General features: G+C 37.8%; 1 protein-coding gene across 7 annotated transcripts in view; it reads left to right on the forward strand.

The window, feature by feature from the left end:
- Positions 1-17,674, forward strand: part of BTLA (B and T lymphocyte associated) — a 55,893-nt gene extending 38,219 nt beyond the window's left edge. For 5 of the 7 annotated variants that reach the window (XM_059164132.1, XM_059164133.1, XM_059164135.1 and 2 more), the window contains 5 exons: positions 4,203-4,526; positions 9,710-9,745; positions 10,906-11,064; positions 12,589-12,635; positions 15,207-17,674. In XM_059164132.1, the coding sequence (XP_059020115.1) occupies positions 4,203-4,526; positions 9,710-9,745; positions 10,906-11,064; positions 12,589-12,635; positions 15,207-15,482 (842 nt within the window). In that variant the 3' untranslated portion in view covers positions 15,483-17,674. The remainder of the gene's footprint in view (positions 1-4,202; positions 4,527-9,709; positions 9,746-10,905; positions 11,065-12,588; positions 12,636-15,206) is intronic. The other 2 variants (XM_059164136.1, XM_059164137.1) reach the window with 2 other exon arrangements.
- The last annotated feature ends 3,799 nt before the right edge of the window (positions 17,675-21,473 follow it).

Genomic DNA, 21,473 nt, shown 5'->3' on the forward strand with positions numbered 1-21,473 from the left:
TTTTCATCCTGTTTTACAGAAATTGAGGTCCAGTGAGACCGTGTGGCTATCTCAACATCACCAATATATTAGTATTTGAGAGTATCCGAGCAACTATGTTTGAATGGTTATTCTAGTTTTTAGGTATTTATGTGACTTTTATAAATATCTCAAAAGTATCAGGCTCTGTATTTTCTCATGGTGAGTAAGTGGAGTTTAAACACACGGCCCAACTAATGCTTGCTTCATTTATTCTGAACCAACCTGTGGTCTCCGAGTCACTATGTGAGCAACCCATGATCCAAGTATGTATCCATTCCCTGAATCTGCCATGAGATTCCTGGCTTCTTTGTCTTTGCCCTTCCCTGTCTTCAGTCCTAAAATACCTCCCCTCTCCCTTTCAGGGCTCTGGTTATCAAAAGGTTACTAATTCACTACAGTTCATTAAGCTTCGTAACAATAGTCCCAGCTGAGATTAATCCTCTGCACACCCAAGCAAACTTTGCACCTCTTTATAGTGTTATTTCATTCTCCCATCTGTTAAACATCTTTATTTCCCATTAGAAGGCAAACCCCTTGAAGGAAGGCACCTTGTCTTATTTACTTCTATACCCCCTAACAACTAACATACAAGGACATACAGGGTCCCTTTGAGCCCTGGTTTCAGCTCAGATATATTTGAAGATAAAAAGCATGGTAGATAAATTTAGATAAATTTATTCTGAGCAAGTGCCTATGTAAATTAATCTCCTCTCATCAATTAAATGCTAATCTCCTTGAGGGCAGGAAGGCCTTTTCTACAAATATCTCATTGTTTTCCACAGTGTTGGCACTGAGTTCTAGGCTCCATAAACTCTGACTGACTGGGGCACTTGGGTGGCTCAGTGGGTTAAAGCCTCTGCCTTCGGCTCGGGTCATGATCCCAGGGTCCTGCGGTGCTCTCTGCTCAGCACGGAGCCTGCTTCCTCCTCTCTCTCTCTCTCTGTCTGCCTCTCTGCCTACTTGTGATGTCTGTCTGTCAAATAAATAAATGAAATCTTAAAAAAAACAAAACAAAACAACTCTGACTGACTTATCCAGATCCAGGTACATGAAAAGGGAAGTTAGGAGGCTGAGGCAGTCCATTAACTTCAGGGGGAGGAGGAATGGAGTTCTGGAAATGTGAGTTTCACTTGGCTTCTCTGCCTCTGGCTTCTCTGCTTTCTTGTTGCAAGTCTAACCACATCCAGGTGTTATATTCTTAGGCACTTCCTGTTGGTAAATTACCTTACCCTTTCTCTTCAAGTTTTTGAAAACTTCATCCTTATAACTTGGCTTTTAGTTTGCTTTCATTTTTATTTTGAATTTTTGGAAGCAACTGAATTAGTAAGTCTAGTAAGCCTTAAAATGATCATGTTTGAAGTTTCAATGCATTTATAAATATATGAATATTCCAAAGTTTCTGAAAGTTCTCCACAGTTCTCAATCTGGTTCCTGGAAACGCAGCAGAGGTTGATGAGATGTGAGCAGAAATAATACTGGCAGGTTTTTTTGGAGGTTAGGAAATTGCTAAAAATGAGAATACACAAAGTGGAACATTCAGCTAAGTTGAGCTGAGTATGTGTTAGGTGAGGCAGAGCCAAAAGTTGTCCTCCACCTCAACATCCGAGTTGCCCTTTGTCCTTTACACGCTAGTTTAAGCTATCCTTTCAGTCATGCTGATGTGAGACAGTACTTCTGTCCAGAAGGACACTTGGAGATGAGTAAAAGAAATTAATGAAGAGGATATATTGGATATATGGCTGGGAGGGTAGTTCAAAACGGAGAAAGACAAAGCCAAGAAAAAAAAAAACAAACCATAAAGACGTAGGGAAAGGAACTTAAAGAGAAAACACTCTCAAGACTTAGCTCTAATGGAAAAATAAAAAGGTATGAACCACTATCACATTCTTAACTAAAAGGAATCTGGCTAATTGTAGTTATTTTGTTTTCCCAGCACAGGGATCAGTAGTAGAATATTCTATGATTTATATACACTCATAATATAACTGACACAAAAAAATTGAGTGGTTGTCATAAGTTGGTGCCATTTTTTTTAAAGGTGAACTTTTTTTTTTAAGATTTTATTTATTTATTTGACAGAGAGAGATCACAAGTAGACAGAAAGTCAAGCAGAGAGAGAGGGGGAAGCAAGCTCCCTGCTGAGCAGAGAGCCTGATGTGGGACTCGATCCCAGGACACTGAGATCATGACCTGAGCTGAAGGCAGTGGATTAACCCACTGAGCCACCCAGGCGCCCCAGTTGGTGCCATTTTTTCTTGCTCATGTGCATGAGTCTCCAAAGGGACAATATAATCCAACCATTATCCAAGAGTGAATACTTCCACATAAATATACATTCTAAGTAACCAAAGTTTGCTCCTTTAGAAGCCAAAATGCTTTTTGACGTGACCATTTTTGAAGAAATTCTTTTTAAAATGGGTTGAACTCTTCTTTGTTTCAAAAAATGAATATTTTAAGCTGAATATATATAATAAGTTTTGTTGTTGACTCAGTCTTCTCGTTATGAGTATAGTTATTATTCTGTATTATATAACACAATTATACCCTCTAACCTAATTAGGAAATAATAAGGGAATTATAAGGATTATGTATAAAGTGAGATGAGTTTGGGTTCTTGCGTTATCTATTTTGCTGGTTTAGGGAATACTTCCTCATGTATCTTGGTTCTCAGTTACATCCTAGATATTGATGTTTCCAGGTAAATACTTTCATGGTAAGTGAAGAGTTACAGAACTTATTCAGTAGTAATAGATAATTATAAAAGTTCTTTTTTCTTGGCTGCAGATTTATACGCAACTGACAATTACTAACAGAAGGTTTATAAAAGATAACAGAAAATCTGTTTCTAGGAAAAAGCTCTCCCCACCAAAACAAAGGGAGGTAACTTCTTGTTAGGCCTTGTTAGGCCAAAAGGCAGAACTTCCAAAAGAGGTGCATCACTGTTCCTTCTTCCCCTTTGGAAGACAAAACACTTATATTATGTCAAAACATCCTATCTTTCAATAATGATCTTGAGTTGCGTGTGTCATACATAGGAAAAGTCAAGGAAAAAATTTGCAGGGCAGCACTAAAGCCTCTGAAAAAAAAGTAATAAAATTTTTTATACCAAATATAATAGGGAAATAGTTGTCTGCAAAAGTTCCTCTCTCCCACTTATTGGAATATATCAGAGCTAGTAATAGAAAGTGTTATTACTTCTCAAGAAACAATAACAGAGAAATGGGTAATGAATTAGAGAGCAATGGACCCTAGTATGAATTTGAGTCTTGATTCCCCTAATTATTAGCATATAACTTTAGGCAAATATTTTACTACTTCTGAAAAATAGCTGTCATAATAATATATTTTTTGTTGTAAAGATTAAATGAGTCAAAATATTTAGTGGGTTTTAAAAGATTTTATTTATTTATTTATTTGAGAAAGAGAGATAGTGAGAGCGATAGTATGGAGGAGGCAGAGAGAGGGAGAAGCAGCCTCCCTGCTAAGCAAGGAGCCCGAAGTGGAGCTGGATCTCAGGATCCCAGGATCATGACCCAGGCTGAAGGCAGACGCTTAACCGACTAAGCCACCCAACCGTCCCTATTAATGTGTTTTGAACAGCCTCTGGAATATAGTAAATTATTGACCAGAAACTGGTATTATTATTTGCTACCATTGGAGTAGCTACAAAATAATAAAATAAAATAACATTTTATAAAATTAAAAATGTTAGTAATGTTTTGGTAATTGAGGGGATTAACAATTGAGGAATTTTTTTTCAGCAAATACTTATTATGTGCCTACTATGTACCACACACTCTGCCAGTAAGGGTTAATACATTGAAAAATGTTATGGGCGGTGTGGGGGGGGGGCACCTGGGTGGCTCAGTTGGTGAAGTGTCTGCCTTCAGCTTAGGTCATGATCCCAGGGTCCTGAGATCAAGCTCCACATTGGGCACCCTGCTTGGTGGGAGTCTGCTTCTCCCTCTTCCTCTGCCTCTCCCCCTGTTTATGTGCTCTCTCTCTCTGTCTCTCTCTGTCTCTCTCAATCTCTCTGTCAAATAAATAAATACAATCTTTAAAAAAAAACACATTATTTGGGAAAATTATAAAATTATAAAATCTTTGGCAGGAACTGTTGAATGGCAGATATCTGGTCTTTCTAGAACATATTTGATTTTAATTTTGTTTTCATCTTTCAGGTGAAAAATCATGTAAAGAACAACTGCATGTAAAGAGACATTCCATATACACTGTCTCAGCAGGGAAATCATTTGATCTGAAATGCCCTGTGAAATACTGTACTAACAGACCTGACGTAATCTGGTGCAAACTCGAAGGAAAAAGCTGTTTACCTTTTAGGAATAAACATCATACATACACAAGTTGGGACAAAAAGGAGAATATTTCAGCTTTTATTCTGCATTTTAATCGTGTGCTGCCTGATGATAATGGGTCATACCGCTGTTCTGCGAATCTTTCATCTGGACTTGTTGAAAGCCATTCAATTACCATTAATGTAACAGGTAGGTTCTACACATCAAGACTGTCTCATAAAAAAAAAAAAAAGACTATCTCATATTTTTTTAATCATGTTTTAAGGAAAAGGAGGACCCAGATTCTGAAGCATTTATGTTAGTAACTGACGTCATATAAATCGGAGAGTTGACACACTCCTCAGATTTTCATCTGTGTGAGCAAGTGTGTGTGTAATTTTGGGATGAGGAAGAGAAAAATAGAAAAAAATATATAATAAAAGTTATTGTTCTTGCCTTTAGGGGGTATACCATTTGTTTGATAAATCCAAAGTAGGTCACTGAAATATGGAAAAAATTACAAGCGAATACCGATTGTAGTAGACAGCTCTCTATCCTTTATCTTCTTTTCCTTTTATTTTTTCTTCCACTTACCAGTCCTTTTATTGATAATAAACCTTTGAAGTTACATTTGTGGTGCTCAGACAATTATACATTTGTTAATAATTCATAGTTTGCACAGAGAAGAAACTGCACACAAATAAACCTGACTCCCTGATAAGTTTTGAGGATGTTCATAGCTTTAGCTCCCTCCCCACTCTCCCAGAGGCCCTCAATAGGTTTAAAAATTGGGAGAACAGGTTGAGGTTAAGTTGGGCAAAACCAAACTGAAAAAAACATGGAAAGCAAACAGAGGAGAGTAGAGGAAAATAAATGAATATGTTTAATTTATGAAAATTCCACATCATACTCCATGGTAAAAAACTGAAAGCTTTTCCTCAGAACAGGAAGAGGAAGAATGCCTGGGTAACTCAGCTGATTAAATGTCTGCCTTTGGCTCTGGTCAAGGGTCCCAGGGTCCTGGGATCAAGCCCCACATCCAGCCCCATAACCAGCCCCACATTGGCTTCCTGTACAGCAAGAAGCCTGCTTCTCCCTCTCCCTCTGCCGTTTCCTCTGCTCATCCTTGCTCTCTCTCTATCTCAAATAAATAAAGAAAAAAAATCTTCAAAAAAGGGGGTTCCTGGGTGGCTCAGTGGGTTAAAGCCTCTGCCTTCAGCTCAGGTTATGATCCCAGGGTCCTGGGATCGAACCCCAGATTGGGCTCTCTGCTCAGCAGGGAGCCTACTTCCCTCTCGCTCTCTCTACCTGCCTCTCTGCCTACTTGTGATCTCTGTCAAATAAATAAATAAAATCTAAAAAAAAAAAAAGAACAGGAAGAAGGGGAGGCTGTCTGCTTTTGCCACTTCTATTCAACACTGAACTAGAAGTACTAGCCAGAACACTTGGGCAAGAAAAAAGAAATAAAAAGCATCCAAATTGGAAAGGAAGAAATGAAACTATCACTATTCACAGATGACATGATTTTATATATAGAAAATCCTTTAAAATCCACAAAAGATGCTAGAGTTAATAGACGAATTCAACAAGGTTGTATGATCAGCTAAAAAAAACAGTGGTTTCTCTAAACACAAGCAATGAATAATCTGAAAGGAAATTAAAAAAAATAAATTCTATTTATGGTAGTCTCAAAAAGAAAAAAATAAATTTACCTGGGAGGCTAAACACTTATACACTGAACAAAACATGGCTGAAAGAAATTAAAGAAGATGTAAATAAATGGGAAAATACATGCCATTCACATTGGAAGACTTAAAATTGTTAAGATAGCAATATTTCCCAGAATAATCTACAGGTTCAATATAATTCCCATCAAAATCCCAACCTTTTTTTTTTTTTTTTGCATAGATGAAAAAGCTGACCCTAAAATTCACGTACAGTTGCAATGACCCAAATAGCCAAAACAAAACAAAAACCTTGCAAAAGAAGACCAAGTTGGAGGACTAACACTCCTTCGTTTAAAGATTTGCTACAAAACTACAATAATCAAAACAGTGTAGTACTGGCATAAGATAAATATACAGATCAGTAGGAAAGAATTAAGAGTCCAGAATAAATACATACATCTTTGGCCAATTGACTTCTTTTTCCTTCCAATATTTTATTTAAATTCAAGTTAGTTACCATATAGTGTAGTATTAGTTTCAGGAATAGAATTTAGTGATTTATCACTTACACCTAGTGTAACACAGATAACATCTGTGAAATGGAGCTTGTTTTGTGGCCCATAAACTGACCTTGAAGATTATTGCAAAAAAAGAAATTTCAAAGAGCTTTTGTGCACAGAATCTATATGCAGACATAGGCAGTTACTTCTTCAGTGGACACCGTTCACTTGAATGCATACACTGTGTTTTTAAAAATTTAATTTATTATTTTATATGCACACTTTGGAGTCAGTCTTTTAACTCCCTTAAAGTAGCCCAGTGAAGGAATCCATTTAAATCTCTTTAAAATCCTATAAATTATTTAAGACTTCTGAAAGTAGCCCAGTAAGAGAATGCACAGTAAAGTGTAGAAGGGATTCGTGGCAGAGTTAGAGACTCTGCTTTTGCTAATGTGGGTCAAAGGCAATGCTAATTGCCAGCCACTATCCATGCACAGGCTTATAAACCTCTTTGGAATGGAAGCTGTGTCTTAAACATCTTTGCTTCTCTACAAACATAGCGTATAACACATGGTAGGTGTTCAATAAATCTTTTTTTATAATTCCTAGATGAATTAAATGACATAATCTGTACAAAGTGAAATGATTGCCTTTAACAATCAGGAGAAGCTTATACTGAAGATTATGGAAAGAATGCTTTCTGGAGAAATTTTCACTATTAATTCACATAATGAGATATTGAATTTTTAAAGAAGTACCAATTTTTAACTGGCAAAATAGATGATAAAAATAAGCCAAGCTTACAAAACTTTACTCCCAGGATATTAATTATATGACAAAATACACAATAATTGAATGCTATTAGATTATTTATATGATGTATGTTAATATAATGTATAATAAAATTAAATGAAGTGGCATCGAGTTCACATTCTTTGTAAAAGGTGCTTTCTTGTGTAATTCTCTTTTCCTTCATAAGAATCAATTCCCTTCCATACAACAGGGAGGAATTTAACCAGTGTCAGGGGCAAGCCAATAACGACTTCTGACATGGAAGCATCCCAGGGATATTACTGTGTCTCTTCTGTCCCATATTGGGATCATTCACAGCCACTACAGATGGTTGCACAGTTTGTAAAGTGCATAAAGGTCCCATATTCTAGGAATCAAGCTGGGGCTAAAATTAGGATCTACGGTCTCTCCCCTTGGGAAGGAGGGAGCTGCAGAGAAGCAAAGCAAAAGAGGCAACTTCTCCGTCGATCCCATTGCTTTGGGAGGATGTACTTGTTAGCATCATACTGGAGATGAGAGATAAAGATGAAGTGGTGAGAGGGAAAACTTTGAAGGGCCTTTTAATTTTCCCTTTGGAGATTTCTGTTGCCCTAATTTCACACTCTCCTACCTTTCTTATCACTTTATGAATTAATGCTCCTGACCAAGGGAATTCCCCAGGACTTCATTTTGGCGGTCTACTCTTCTCTGTCAGCATCCTTCTGTCTGGGATTGCCTCCCGCCTATAGCTTCATGTGTATCTCTAACCTTCATTATCTTCCTCACAAATATTCCAGTCAGCCTCATGGAGTCCGTGTCTTTAGTGCTTCCTATTTTGGTCCATTTCAGGCAAATATCTTCCCAATACACTTAATTGCATAATAAATTTCTTCCATCATGCCACTCCTCTATCGAGTCTTTGGCAGAGCATCCTTAGTGCTTTCAAATTTGGCTCCCAGCATTCAAGCCCTACTACAGTCCATCCCCACCTGCGTTTCTGGATTGCTTCTGGACTCCACTTTGAGTCTCTGCTCCAGCCCAACAGCCCTATCTACCATCACATGTCTTCACCATGCTCTTCTCACCATTCACAGGGCACCCATTCATCTGCTTCCATTTACCACAATTCTGCCCTGCCTGCCAAACCCAACTTGCCAATTTCCCACTTCTTAATGAAGCCTTCCAGGGTTCATCCTAGGAGAAGCAATTTCTCTTTTCTAGCATATTCCATGCCATTTAAGCTCTGTGCTTCTCATTTACCAAACATTTCCTTGTACTGTAGTTTAATGTGTGGAAATGTTCTTTATCCCATGAAGAATTAAAAGGTCCTGAGAAGCAGAAACTGTGTCATGTTTTTCTGGGTCATCCTTGCTTCCTTCACAAAAGCCAAATGAATTATTTCATAATTAGCTTTGAACTGGGTATGTATTTTCCTTTCATGAAGGAAAGAGTCAAAGAAAAATTTCCTTTCATGATGAAGGAAAGAGTCAAAGAAAAATTCCTTTTCCTTCTTTACCTGGGAATACTCAGTGAATTGAGTACTGACAGAGAAAAATATACTCTGAAATTATATTTAAGGATGATGCTTTTCTTAAAAATAATGTAGAGGCCTGATAAAAAAAATTTCATTTTCTCCCCTTGAGATTTTATTTTTAGGGGCTATTGGGAATTTTCTTGTTTCTGTACCTGACTCTCTTTTTCTTTTTATGTTCAAGTTAAAAGTTGGCCCATGGGGGAAAAAGAAAAAAGAAAAAAAAGAATTGGTTCATGTACAAACAGACTGTCAGCTCAGTCAGGGCTTGGATGCTATTGGGAAAGCAGTATTTTCCCAGAATGAAGAAAAATGCTTTGCAAATTAAAGCTCCAAGAGAAAAGTTGACAGAGCTGAGAAACAGTCACTAGAATGTACATTGACCTGTAACTCCAACCTCCTCAATGTGCCCTTGGTCAATCCCTGATTAGGAACTTCACAAGGGCAGGCAGTCATCTTCTCAGTAGAGAAGTGGGGGTGGTATCAGTGGGCAGGAACTGGGAGGCACCATCTGTTTCAGAATGATAGTCAGAATGTCATCAGAAGCAACCTTCCCATATGAGTCTCCACACTCAACTTGGAGCACCGGCTGAATGAATATCTTGTTTTTCTAAACTGGAAGCGGTCTTAGAGGCTGTATTCTATCCTTCTACTTAATGGGGAAGAGGGAATCAAAGCAGACAGACAAAGTTTGTGTTGGATTTACAGTCTTACTTCAAGCCTCAAAATAAACCCAGAGACTTATTTTGTGTCCATGATCTTGAGGTGCCGATTTGCAAATTATGAAAATTCCTTTAAGCTGAGTTACTGGATTCTGTTAGTACAAATGCAGGAGTCCTCTAGGAGATTAGTTCTGATTTTGGACACAACTGAGTGTTGTTTTTACAACCAATTTCACTTGTTTATCTTGATTTTCTATTTCAGAATGGACTAGAAATAATTCCGAATACCCTCTGATAAGTAAGTATCAAACTAGTCCAATAAAATTAAGGAAATTAGATTATTAGGTGGTCGGAGAAATAATAAGTTGGATTCGCCTAACTGAATGGATCTGTTTGTTATTAGTTATCTATGTGGGAACTTTCCTCCCTCTTTCTATCTACACCCTTCCCCCAGACAGCTGTGTCTATCATCATTGGTAATGACTTGGCTGCTGTCCTAACCCAAGCAGCAGCTGCAGCATAAACAGTGGCATTTGTTACCAGTCTGAATTACCTAACTACTATTTGCACAGCCTCTGTATTTCCTGTCCACCTTTACCTCAAACCAAGCGCATGCAGAAGCAAGCAGATAATGATGTTAATATATTTAGAAATAAAAATTTCCTGCATAAAAATTTTAACATATATACAACGTTAATGATGTGTGTTGCCTTCTGATATTTTTTTGTTCTGCCGCAATTCATGTTTCTAAGGCTGTTTGTGATCTATTAAATTGTTTCATGACTCGTCAGTGAGTTGCAATCAACTCAATAACCCAGTCAAACAGAAACTTAATGCATGTCAACATGGGTCATAGCAATGAGCACTGGCTATAGGTCCAACAAAGTGTATTTGGTGATAACAAAGGTATCTTGAGATAAGGAAAGTACTTAGTATTTGGAGATCCCAAAGAGTTATGAGACAACAAAAAGCCTTTGTGTTAATGGAATTGGAATTTAGTATGGAAAAACATGTTGGCTTGAGTCCCAAGGCAACTCACTAGCTATCTGACCTTGGGCAAGTCTTGGAACAATAAAACTTTTATCAAGGCATGAAACTGGATAAAAATAATGGCTTCCTTACTTTCCTTCAGGGCTGAGTGTGAAAGTTAGGTAAGACAGTGTCAAGGAAAAAGCTTGATGAAATACTCGCTGAGAGCTGTTATGGGTATTGTTTTAGAGGGGATTAACCCTAGAAGAATAAAAAATTCTTACAAAAGTTGAATTATAACCCAGAACCACCCACATAAGCTCATCAACAAAGTAAGAGGTGGGTGAGAACATTGAGGCACAGAGTTCTTGGGGAAGGCTTCCAGAAGAGAAAGAGAAACATCAGCTGGAAATCTCCTTCATTTAAGTTGTAATGGTGCAGAAGGTGTTACTGATCTTATTATACCTCCAATTTCCTAACTGTCTTTAGCATCGACTCACATTTCAGATACAACGAGTGCCTCAGGACCACCCTCTGCAGAAGTGACAGATGAAAGACAATGGATGCTTTATAGTCTGCTTCCTTTAGGAGCATTGATTCTGCTTATTATCTGTTTCTACCTATTCTGCTGCCTTCGAAGGCACAAAGGTGGGTTCCATCTTCCATCTGCTGCTATGTGCCACACATTTGGGGTTCAGTTATTAGAGCTGATTAATTTTTAGTTGGTTCCTGTTGTTTTCTTTCCCAATATTCTGCAAAGAGCCATGGATAATGATTTCCTCGGGGACAACTCATCCTTCCACCAAAAAGACAGATGGATTAATTTAGGTCCTGTCCAGTCATGGTGAGGCACAGTCACACCAGCACCGTGCTCCAGGCAGAGATTGTGAAAAGGAGGGCACATGGCTGGGACTTATCCATTCTATTTGTGTCAATCTTAAATTTATGTGACAAGCTGCTCTTCTGAGCTCTAAAGGTATCGAAAGGGAGGTTGAAATAATCTCTCAGGTCAACATGTCTGATTTGAATTAGTCTCATTCTCTTTTTCACAGCCGTACCATGTCATGCCAATCACACACACCCTTGTCTAAATGAAGATTAAATAGCCCCAAAGGAAACTCCTATGTCTGCACTTTCTGATGCCATCAAAAACACACGCCTGAACTAAACTGTCACCCAAAAATAAAGCATTTGAAAAATCTGGGTTTGGAGAGGATGGGAGAGATGTGACATCTTAGAAGCAATTCCTTCCTGCTTTTCTAAGAATTCCCTCAGAGTCATGAGCAGACAGTCAATCACAGTGAGAGAGAGATGTGTGGAGAATTCTAATGTAACTCTAATCTGAAACACCCCAGCGCTCTCTCTCTCTCTGTCTTTACGGTTCCCCCTCTGCCATCTCCTCCCACCGTTTGCCACACTGGCAGCCACAGCTATAGAAATGAAGTTAGACAGAGCATCCCTTGTTTCTGCCACAGAGAAAGCTTTGTCTGGGAAAAAAAAAAAAAAAAAAACAACTTCTGGTCTTTTGTGGTAAGGACTTCCAGAGCCCAGAACCTTCCCAGAATACTGCGGGAATCCTCTGTAACCCCAACTTCACTTCTGTAACTCCAAGTTTCTTTCCATGGTCCCTCCCCAGCTTTTACCATCTTTCTTAAGGCTGCTTTAGAAAACTTTAGAAAAAGAGGCAGGGATAAATCCTTTGACCTACGATATCTGGAGTGAACTGGGCCATAGGAGATCCTGGCCTCTGTAAGTGAGAGGACAGCAGTGTGTCTGACATCGAGTACCGGATATCCACAGAACAAGGATTTCCAGAGTGTTGAAAGTGAGGTACTTGATCCTGCCCCTTCCTCTTGGATATGCCAGAGGGCTCTCTGGAGTAAGAAGTAAAGAACCAGTGAAAAAAGTGAGCAGCATGAATGCTCGCAAACTGAGGTGTACCTGCCAGCAAACAAACAAGCCAAAACTAGGAGTAACACTGCCACTGGCATGCAAGTTAATGACATGGGTGGGGAGGCAGCCTACCTCTGCCCTAGACACTGAATTTCAACCAGCCAATCAGATTCCAGAACCCATATTCTTCCCACAACCTCAACTTACAGGGAATTGGGGACGAATTTTGTGTTGTTCTTTTTCTCTTCTTGTTTTCTCATTTTTCTTTCTGAATTTCAGCAGAACAAAAGAAGCCTTCTGATACAGCAAGAAGGGAAGTTAACCTGGTATGTCCTATGTATCTGTTAAAGCAAATGCAGTCTGTTAACCATGTTCATCTTAATATATTATTTTAAATTGGGTAAGGCTATGAAATACTCACCCTATGCCAGGAACTGTCTAAATATTCTCTCTATATCTTGACTTGCTTAAAAAGTAAGTGTTTTTTTTACATTTACATCCAATTGCAGCAAAGATTCTTCAGGATTAACAAGACTTATGATAAGTGGCCTTTGGAAGAGCATGAGTGGCAGTATAGACCTGAAGTAGAAAAGTCAGAGACTGGATTATATAACTTGACTCTGCTCTTTCCCTGTTATGTAACTTCAGGCTATTCATTTATTCTCACAAAAAATACCTTAAAGTCTTTCTGGAAGGGAGTTGAGAGTTAATGAAAGAATGAACCATAAATTATCTCATAAAACACCGTGTGATTTCTTCCTAGATCACCAGCAGATAGAGAAGGCCAACTGGAAAAGTTACTACTTATGCAAACATCTTCCATAATGTGTGTGGGCTCATCAAGGAAGAGACCTCCAGACAAAGCCTAGGGCATTCTGGAGGCAGGGCCAAATTTTCCTACAAGTTCTTGAAATATAAACTTGGGTTTTTCTTTGGGGCTCAATGTTGTGTAAATATTGGAACTAAAAAACAAAAAACCCAAAAAACAAGATGAGGCAATACATTTCTGAAAACATTTTATGATGTTTTTTAGTTAAAAGCAAATAGTCACAAATGAGGTACTACAAAGGAACTTGTGTGTGCATATGCATGTTTCAGGGTGGAAGGGTAGAGGTAAAGATGTAGTAAACCTCTCAAAAGTTCCAGAAATGCCAAAGGCAGATATAGCCCAAATTTTACCTATAATACTAAATGATACTTCGCATCCCCCACCAGGTTGCCCACTTTTAAATCAAGCCAAATGCATTCAACTTTGTAAACTCATACTAAGTTTTTCATAACTGGCAGTAAACAACATTGTGTTGGGTGCTAAGGTTTTGTTTATTCAAGTAGGAAAATGTACTTAAATGTTTTCTTCCTATAGTGAATACCATTGAACCACATTCTGTTACAATGAGGACTGAGATCTATGAAACAGTTTACAATGATAATCTAGATAGTTTAAGTTAAGGCCAGGTTGGTTAAAATGTAGTCATATTTCTTCCTGTGTAGGCTGGACAAATTATATATGATCTGAAGTTGAATTCAAAAGGGATTGTGTGTGTGTGTGTTACTACTTGGGAATTTTGTATTAAGATGTCTGTGTCTTTCATAGGAATTCAGAGCTTTGTGTCATTTGAGTTGTCCAACATTTAAGAAAATAAAGTAGTGTCACTTTCTTAGGAAGGGACATGGATTTCTTAGGAAGGGACATGGATTGGAACCAGTGGAATAGAAATCAAGTAGAGAAAGGAACTGTTTAGAACATGGCAGGTACATATAAAAGCCAAGGTTCTCATCTTACTTCACAATGGTCCCTGGAGGGTAAATGTACTTGAATACTAAAAAACACTCAGCTATGCCTTTTTAAAAGCCCTTTGTGAACTGTAAAATGCCATACACATAGAGAGTAGGATAGTTGCCTTGGTGTTTGTCATCTCTATCGACCACAGTATGGTGTCCCAGCTTGTGGCATCTATCCGCTTTGCTGAGATGCCATGGGGTACAGCAAGCCACAGACCACCATGTTTTCTTTAACCTCATTCATTTTAATTAAGTTTTCCATGAAAACCAACCATCTTTTGGAAAGAGAGCCAGGTAATTGAGCTGACAGACATATATATTCTAAAAGCACAACAGGGATCTTGTTGATATATTGAGGATTTATGGCTATTTATTAGGTTCTGACAGTTTTCTTCTTCAGTGGTTCTCTGGAGTCTTCACTAGGTTCCTTAGAGTGAAGGCTGGGACACTTTCCAGCTAAGCTAAGAGACTGGGCAGGGTAAAGTGATTCTTGCTCCGTTCAGTCATTCGGCCTTAGTGTTATTTTCTAGGCAGCCACCTCATCAGAGGGAAGCAAGATACTCGGCAGCTAATGCTTAGCTTCTTGGGATAGAGCCTGACATGCACCTGTGGTAGAATTCTGACAAGGAGGGATGGGAGATGTACTATTTCACGTATAAAATGAAAACGACAAAGGACCTGATAAGGCAGGTAGACTGTCAAAGACTATGGACTTGACACCTTCAAGGAGTTAGGCCAAACATCAAGAACATAAATTGACTGACAAAACTGGTATTTAAAAATTGGAAGAGCAACTTTTAGCATTAAAATGGCATCTTCATTTTTACCAGGTCATGTTATCGTATAGCTAGAAGTGTTCTGTGACTTCCAAAGTGACTAATAAAAAAAGCACAAAATAACTATTTAGGAGGAACATAGTGGTCCTAAGCCTTTCATTTTTCATCAAGTTAGAATCTGCTAAAGATGTAAGTGTCAGCAGCAAAAGTGAGGAAGAGTAAATTATTTCTGTTGGTATATTGACTCAATGTAGCATATACTCATAGTTTGCTAATTGTATGCACTATCACATCCTTAGGCAGTAGTTAAAACAATCTTTTTTTTTTTTTTTCTTATAGGTTGATATTCCTCAGCCCTTTAGGAGTGAGCAAACTGAAGTGGGAACCAGGCAAAATCCCCAAACACTGCCATCAGAGATTAGTACTTATGATAATGAGCCCTGGTTCAGGGTCCAGGAAGAGTCTGAAGTTTATTCTAACCCATGTCTGGAGGAAAACAAACAGAGCATTGTTTATGCCTCCCTGAACCATTCTGTCACTGGAATAAACCCAAGACAACCAAGGAATGCGAAAGAGGCACCCACAGAATATGCAGCCATATGTGTAAGGAGTTAAATTCCATCTGGATCTCCAACCAATGATCACTGAATGATCAGCATATCAATGCCATTTTCTGAGCCCAACAAAATATCAGACAGTATACCTTGACCTGAGAAGTTTCACTTCAAGGAGGTTCATGTTGGTGCTTGGGTCTTCAGGGTCCATAGGACAAATGACTAAAATTTCTCCCCCCAAATTACAAGGGAACTTTTTTACAGCATAGCACTGAACAATAGCACAAAAAGCCTTCCCTCCAAAAATGAATGGTATTATGAATAGCAGGGTAGCAGAACATTTAAACTTAGATACATTTTACCCAATGGATGAAGTTAGTATATTTTTTGGAGGATGAGAGATACATGTAAGCAAGAGAGATTTGTGTTATCTGGATTAGTTCACTACACTCTCTTGACGAAGAAAGAATGTCCCAGTTTGACTGACTAACCATCAACAAAGCAACAATATTATGTTTATTCCTCGTCATTCTTCCATGATGAGAAATTTTCCTCTGTCCATCTCATACTGGGGTTTCTTACATGTAAAGAAGAAATCATTTTTGACTTGTTATAAGAAAAGAATGGAAAGAAGAAATGGTGCAATGAAGATGTGGAACACACCAGCTAATGTAGTGTAGAGGCTCCCCATCCCTGACAGAAGGTTTTATCTGCCCTGTTACACTGCTAAGCAAACATAGGTAGTAATGGAGTATTAATGTGTTTGTTGCTCATTTGTAACCACAGTTGTGACTCAGGGTTTGGGTCACATAATGTGACATAATGTGACATAATGCTGCTAAATTAATATCCTTGGGGGTGTCTAAGTAAACATAAAAATCGGTGAAAATAAGTATCATCCAGCAGGTTCAGATTGGTAGCTTAAACTGCATTGCGGTTGACCTGATAGCAAATGAAAAGCATAGTTACTGGAATAGAGAAAAGTCTGGAATATTTAGTTGGTCAGTACAGGTCACTATCCTTTCATTAAGCACATCTGTATGGCTTCATAACAATTCATTTTAAAATACTGTAGTTGCAGTCACTTGACTACAGCAAGAGGCGATGCTTTCAAAGTGTCTGAATTTCCAGAGTACTTGAGTCTAATTATTTCAAAAATAATCGACAACTTTATTCAATAGCTTGAGGCTGTTAGGATTCTCATGTGCTGCTACTAAGTAAGGCAGTACGCCTCATACAAAGTGGACAGCAAAGGTTGGATCCATTTGAACAAATAGTTGAGCTGCTGCACAAATGAATGTATGTGTGTGTGTGTGTGTGTGTGTGTGTGTGTGTGTAAGGAAGACTAGGTGACTTATAGAAATAGTAAAAAGAGAAACCGACAAAATTAACATTCCATTTCAGTTTCCTAAAATGTTCAGAATACTAGAGAAAATGGATCATTAAAGAAAATGTATGAAAATAGAAGTTTGAAATTATGGCAATGAGGGTATGATATCCCATAATATTTTTTATCCCATAAAGATAAAACTGGGATTTTGTGGTGGAGCTTTTCTTCTGTAACAACACTGACATTAAGATTTTGCCCCTTAGGAAGATGTATGCTATGGTGAATGCTGTGAAGTGTGAACCTGACGATTCGCAGACCTGTACCCCTAGGGCTAATAATACATTATATGTTAATAAAAAAAAATTTTTTTAAGGATTTTGCCCCTTAAATTGGGATTGTGGGTGTTTCTTTAGAGTCACTGTTATCAAGCCAGTATGATAGCACAGTACCTGGAATTCTGAGCAACGGATCTAGGTAGGCTCTTTCAGCGAAGCTGCATTTTTAGGCAACTACATACAAAAGATATATTAGAATAACTGTTTGTGGTATTCTTAAATATAGAAACAGGAAGCATGGGAGGATACCTTTAGCTGCCCTTATCAGATGAAAACACACAGCTGAACAGTTCCTTCATAATTTTCTTAAATTTAAGCAACAAAAAATTTTCTGTCTATTGTTATATTATTAGCCTGTCTTATAGTAAAGATAATGTTGATAATGATTTCACTTCTACAAATGATTTATTCTTAAATTTGTATCATGCTGCCAAAATTCCAAATCACTTATGTTTTTATTGCTTCTAAATAAAGGGTGTCAGAATTATATATGTATTTCCCACATAAACCTATTTCAGTATTATTCACATGGTTTATTTCATTAATAATAAGGTAATGAATAATAAAGTTATTAAAACTTCTTTGGAATCAATTTAGTATTGGCTTTTGTACTAAAAAAGAAATGTGTGGATATGAAGCAGAAAAGTGATTCTCAAGCCTTATGGTACTGAATAACATCCTCAACAACTTGATAAACTGCAGATTACCAACTCCTAGCACTAAAAAATTCTGATTCAGAAGATTCAGAATATATGCTCTATAATCTTCACCATTGAAAGACACCAGATCATTTACTTTAGGTTTCCCAGTGTAGTGGCCAGTTTGGTATATGTGGTTTATTTGATCAGTTTTGATAAAATACTAAGGAACATGAGTGCTGGATCATATAGTAGGAGGATGTTCTGTTTTGTAAGAAACTGTCAAAATGCTTTCCAAAGTGGCTGTACCATTCTGCATTCCCATTAGCAATGAATGAGAGTTCCTGTTGCTCACATCTTCATCAGCATTTGGTATTGTCAGTGCTCTGGATTTTGTCCATTTTAATAGGTGTATAGTAATACCTTTGTCTTAGTTTGCAATTTCCTTTAACATATGATATTGGTCATCTTTTTATATTCTTATTTGTTATCCATGTATCTTCTTGGTGAGGTATCTATTCAGGTCTTTTACCCCTTTTTTTAAAATTGGGTTCTTGTCTGTTTATTGTTGAGTTTTAAGAGTTATTTGTATGGGACACCTGGGTGGCTCAGTTGGTTAAGCTGCTGTCTTCGGCTCAGGTCATGATCCCAGGGTTCTGGGATCGAGTCCCACAACAGGCTCTTTGCTCGGTGGGGAGCCTGCTTCTCTCTCTTCCTCTGCCTGCCACTCTGCCTGCTTGTGTGCTCTCTCTCTCTTTCTCTCTCTCTAACAAATAAATAAAATCTTTTTTTAAAAATAGTTATTTGTATAGTTTGGATAATAATCTTTTATCAAATATGGTTTGTGAAACAATTTTCTCCCAAGTTTGTGGCTTGTGTTTTCATCTTTTAATGGACATCATTTATAGCATTCATTTGTTTTGTTTGCTGCTGTATTAGACTCTGGGCTTCTTATGAGTCAGGATTAGGTTACATTTCTCTTTAGTTATTTATCCCAGTGCTTGGCACATAGTACAATTTAAAAATGTTTAAAGAATGGGTATTGTTTGTGAAGCTGGTCATCTAATCTCTTGCTACATAAGGGATGGCCCTCAAATTGGTAGTATGGGCATCCCTGGAGAGATGTCAGAAATGAAGAATTTCAATCTTCACCTACTAAATAAAAACCTACATTTTTTTTACAAGAAACTCAGAGGATTGGTGAAACTTAGCCTTTATGACCCACATCTCCCCACCAGGAGTCAGGTGTGGCAGGAAGCCAAGTCATTCATGACAGACTAATTTGGAAAGTTCTATTTTAGGCAGGAACAGGAAGAGCCTCACCACCCAGTCCAGAAAGTAAAAATGGCATGTGAAAAAGAAAACATTACTACTTTATAGAATGTTTGCCCTGAATTTGAGAACACAGGAACTGAAAATCCTGTGTTAGAAATCAAGTTATAGTTTCAAACTATAACTAACTAACTTCAAAAGCAAGTTAACTAACTTCAAAAGTTCTGGGGACTGATCTTTAAAATCAGGCCCTATTCAGAAGTTAGGGTAAATGTTCCATAGGAATTGCTTTATCTGCAAACGATCTATGACCACATACTAGGCACTTACTGGTTAGGTTCTGAAGTGACATGGTTGAGAGAGATTCCATTACTGCTCATCACTACTTATAACACAGACGAATGAGGTAAAAACTGAACAAAAAATATAATCTGATAACTGAATTGTTCTCAGGCCTCTGTCTCTACAAGTCCCTGACCAATTAAAACATAAAGAAGTCAGATTGGGGAAAAGATTAACAGTAATGGTAATGGTAAATTGGTGAGCATGGCTTGGGTCAAAAGATAGCATGTTTCCTTCCACTTCCTTCACTTAAATCCTGCTTGACTTGGGATTTATTTATAGGAAGAGTTAGGTCTAAAAAGAGATACTCAACCAGCCGTCTGGGAGATGCCAGTGTACCTCAAACTTCCCTAATTGCAAATGAATGAGAGCCAAGGATGTGATGACAGTCTCCTTTGCTTTGAATACAAGGGCTCCTTCCCAAGGTTAATGTGGTTAAAAGAGAGGTTCTGTCCAACTCTAGCCAGTTAAATCAATCCTCTTGCCATAAGAAGAAGTCTGCAAGAGGGTAGATCAGCGGAAGAGCCTATTTCAGAAGTTAAAGATGGGAGGCAAGAAATAGAATGATTTTTTTTTCCCTAATTTTGGTAAGTAGTTGATGGGTGTTAAGTACCAGAGGAAGTGACAGGATATGAGCCAAATTTTGGCTGTCATTGTCATCTAAATAGCTTATAGGTAGTTATAAAGTGCTTTCCTGTATATTATTACACAAAGCATTTTATGCACTTTGAGAGCTCAATTGCAGCTATTTTCTCTTTATACTTCTTGGTTACTCAAGATGTGTGTAACTAACATGCTGATATGCCCAAATACTTAATTTTTATTTTAGATGATATCACTCTAAACTTATTCATGTCTTAATCAAAGTCTGACAACTGAAAAATAATTTTATTTGAGGTTAAAAAAAAAGAGGAGGGTCAGGATTGGTCAGAATTTCATCAGTTTAGAAAACTCCAACTTTCTCAAGCTACCTTAAAATGGCTAAAATTGGTAGTAACTCTAAACTAGACAATCACAGGTTGAATTGTTTTTCAAACTTCTGGGAATTTGTGTTTTCTTTGAGTGATACTTTATGTAGAGATTGGAAAAGATAGGATATCAAATTTTATTTGAGTGATATTAATATTTAGTATGTCTCAAGAAGTGCAAATTAAATAATATTATCATGAATCTCTTCAAGGAAGTAATCCAAGTAAAGTTGGATCCATAGTAGAACTATAGCCTATAGGTTGACTGCTATATTAAATTGAGTCTTGTACTCCAGGGCTTTCTACAGTCCATAACCAAGCATTACTAGACAATATTTTACCTCTTATGATTATTGGTGATCTCTTGACAATAATAATGTTTATCCTAACAAACATCTATTATTTATTGAGTGCTTGAGGATTGTTCTAAGCATTTTAAATGTATGACTTGCTGAACTTACACAATCACCTATGGAATAGGTAGTTGTTGTGCTCATTCCACAGAGCAGGAAACTGAGGCACGTAACAGTCAAATAACATGTCCAAGTTTACAGGGCTAATAAGTGGCAGAATCTGAATGGCAACCTAGCAATCTGATTCCAGAGTCCATGTTCTTACTGTGGCATCAGCTTGAGGAGCAATGGAGAAGGATTTGGGCTATTCTGGATTCATTCTTTGATGCCTTAGAGCTATCTGCTGAAGCTGACCCAGAAATGTTGGATTAATCCCTGTAACCTCTATGTTACCCTGCATAACCAGGTAATGCTTTCAGTTCCCAGTTATCAGTTCTGGGATGTTGAGAGAAGAAAGGAATTGTGCTGGGCAAGGATCTCAAACTACATTAGAATTGTACACATGCTGATGTCAAGGACAGATCATAAAATGATTAACAGGATAAGTACGTAAAGGAGGATACAAAAATGGACAGGTATAATGAAGATGTCCAAATGGACATCTAATCCAAATACCAGTGACCAGAGATTAGGCATCAGGGAGGAATGTAGCACAGTGCCTGGCAACATGAATGGAGTTGGATCTGAGCCCGCTCCGTTTGAATGTAGGAGTCTCTAACATTGGTCTTACTCAGGCTTGGTCCCAGAGTGGGATGGGTTTAAAAACTGAAGATAAAGACAAGTATGCAGACTTGTATGAAATTGAGGAACTAGA

This window comes from Mustela lutreola, chromosome 2, assembly GCF_030435805.1.
Source record: "Mustela lutreola isolate mMusLut2 chromosome 2, mMusLut2.pri, whole genome shotgun sequence".
Taxonomy (NCBI): domain Eukaryota; kingdom Metazoa; phylum Chordata; class Mammalia; order Carnivora; family Mustelidae; genus Mustela; species Mustela lutreola.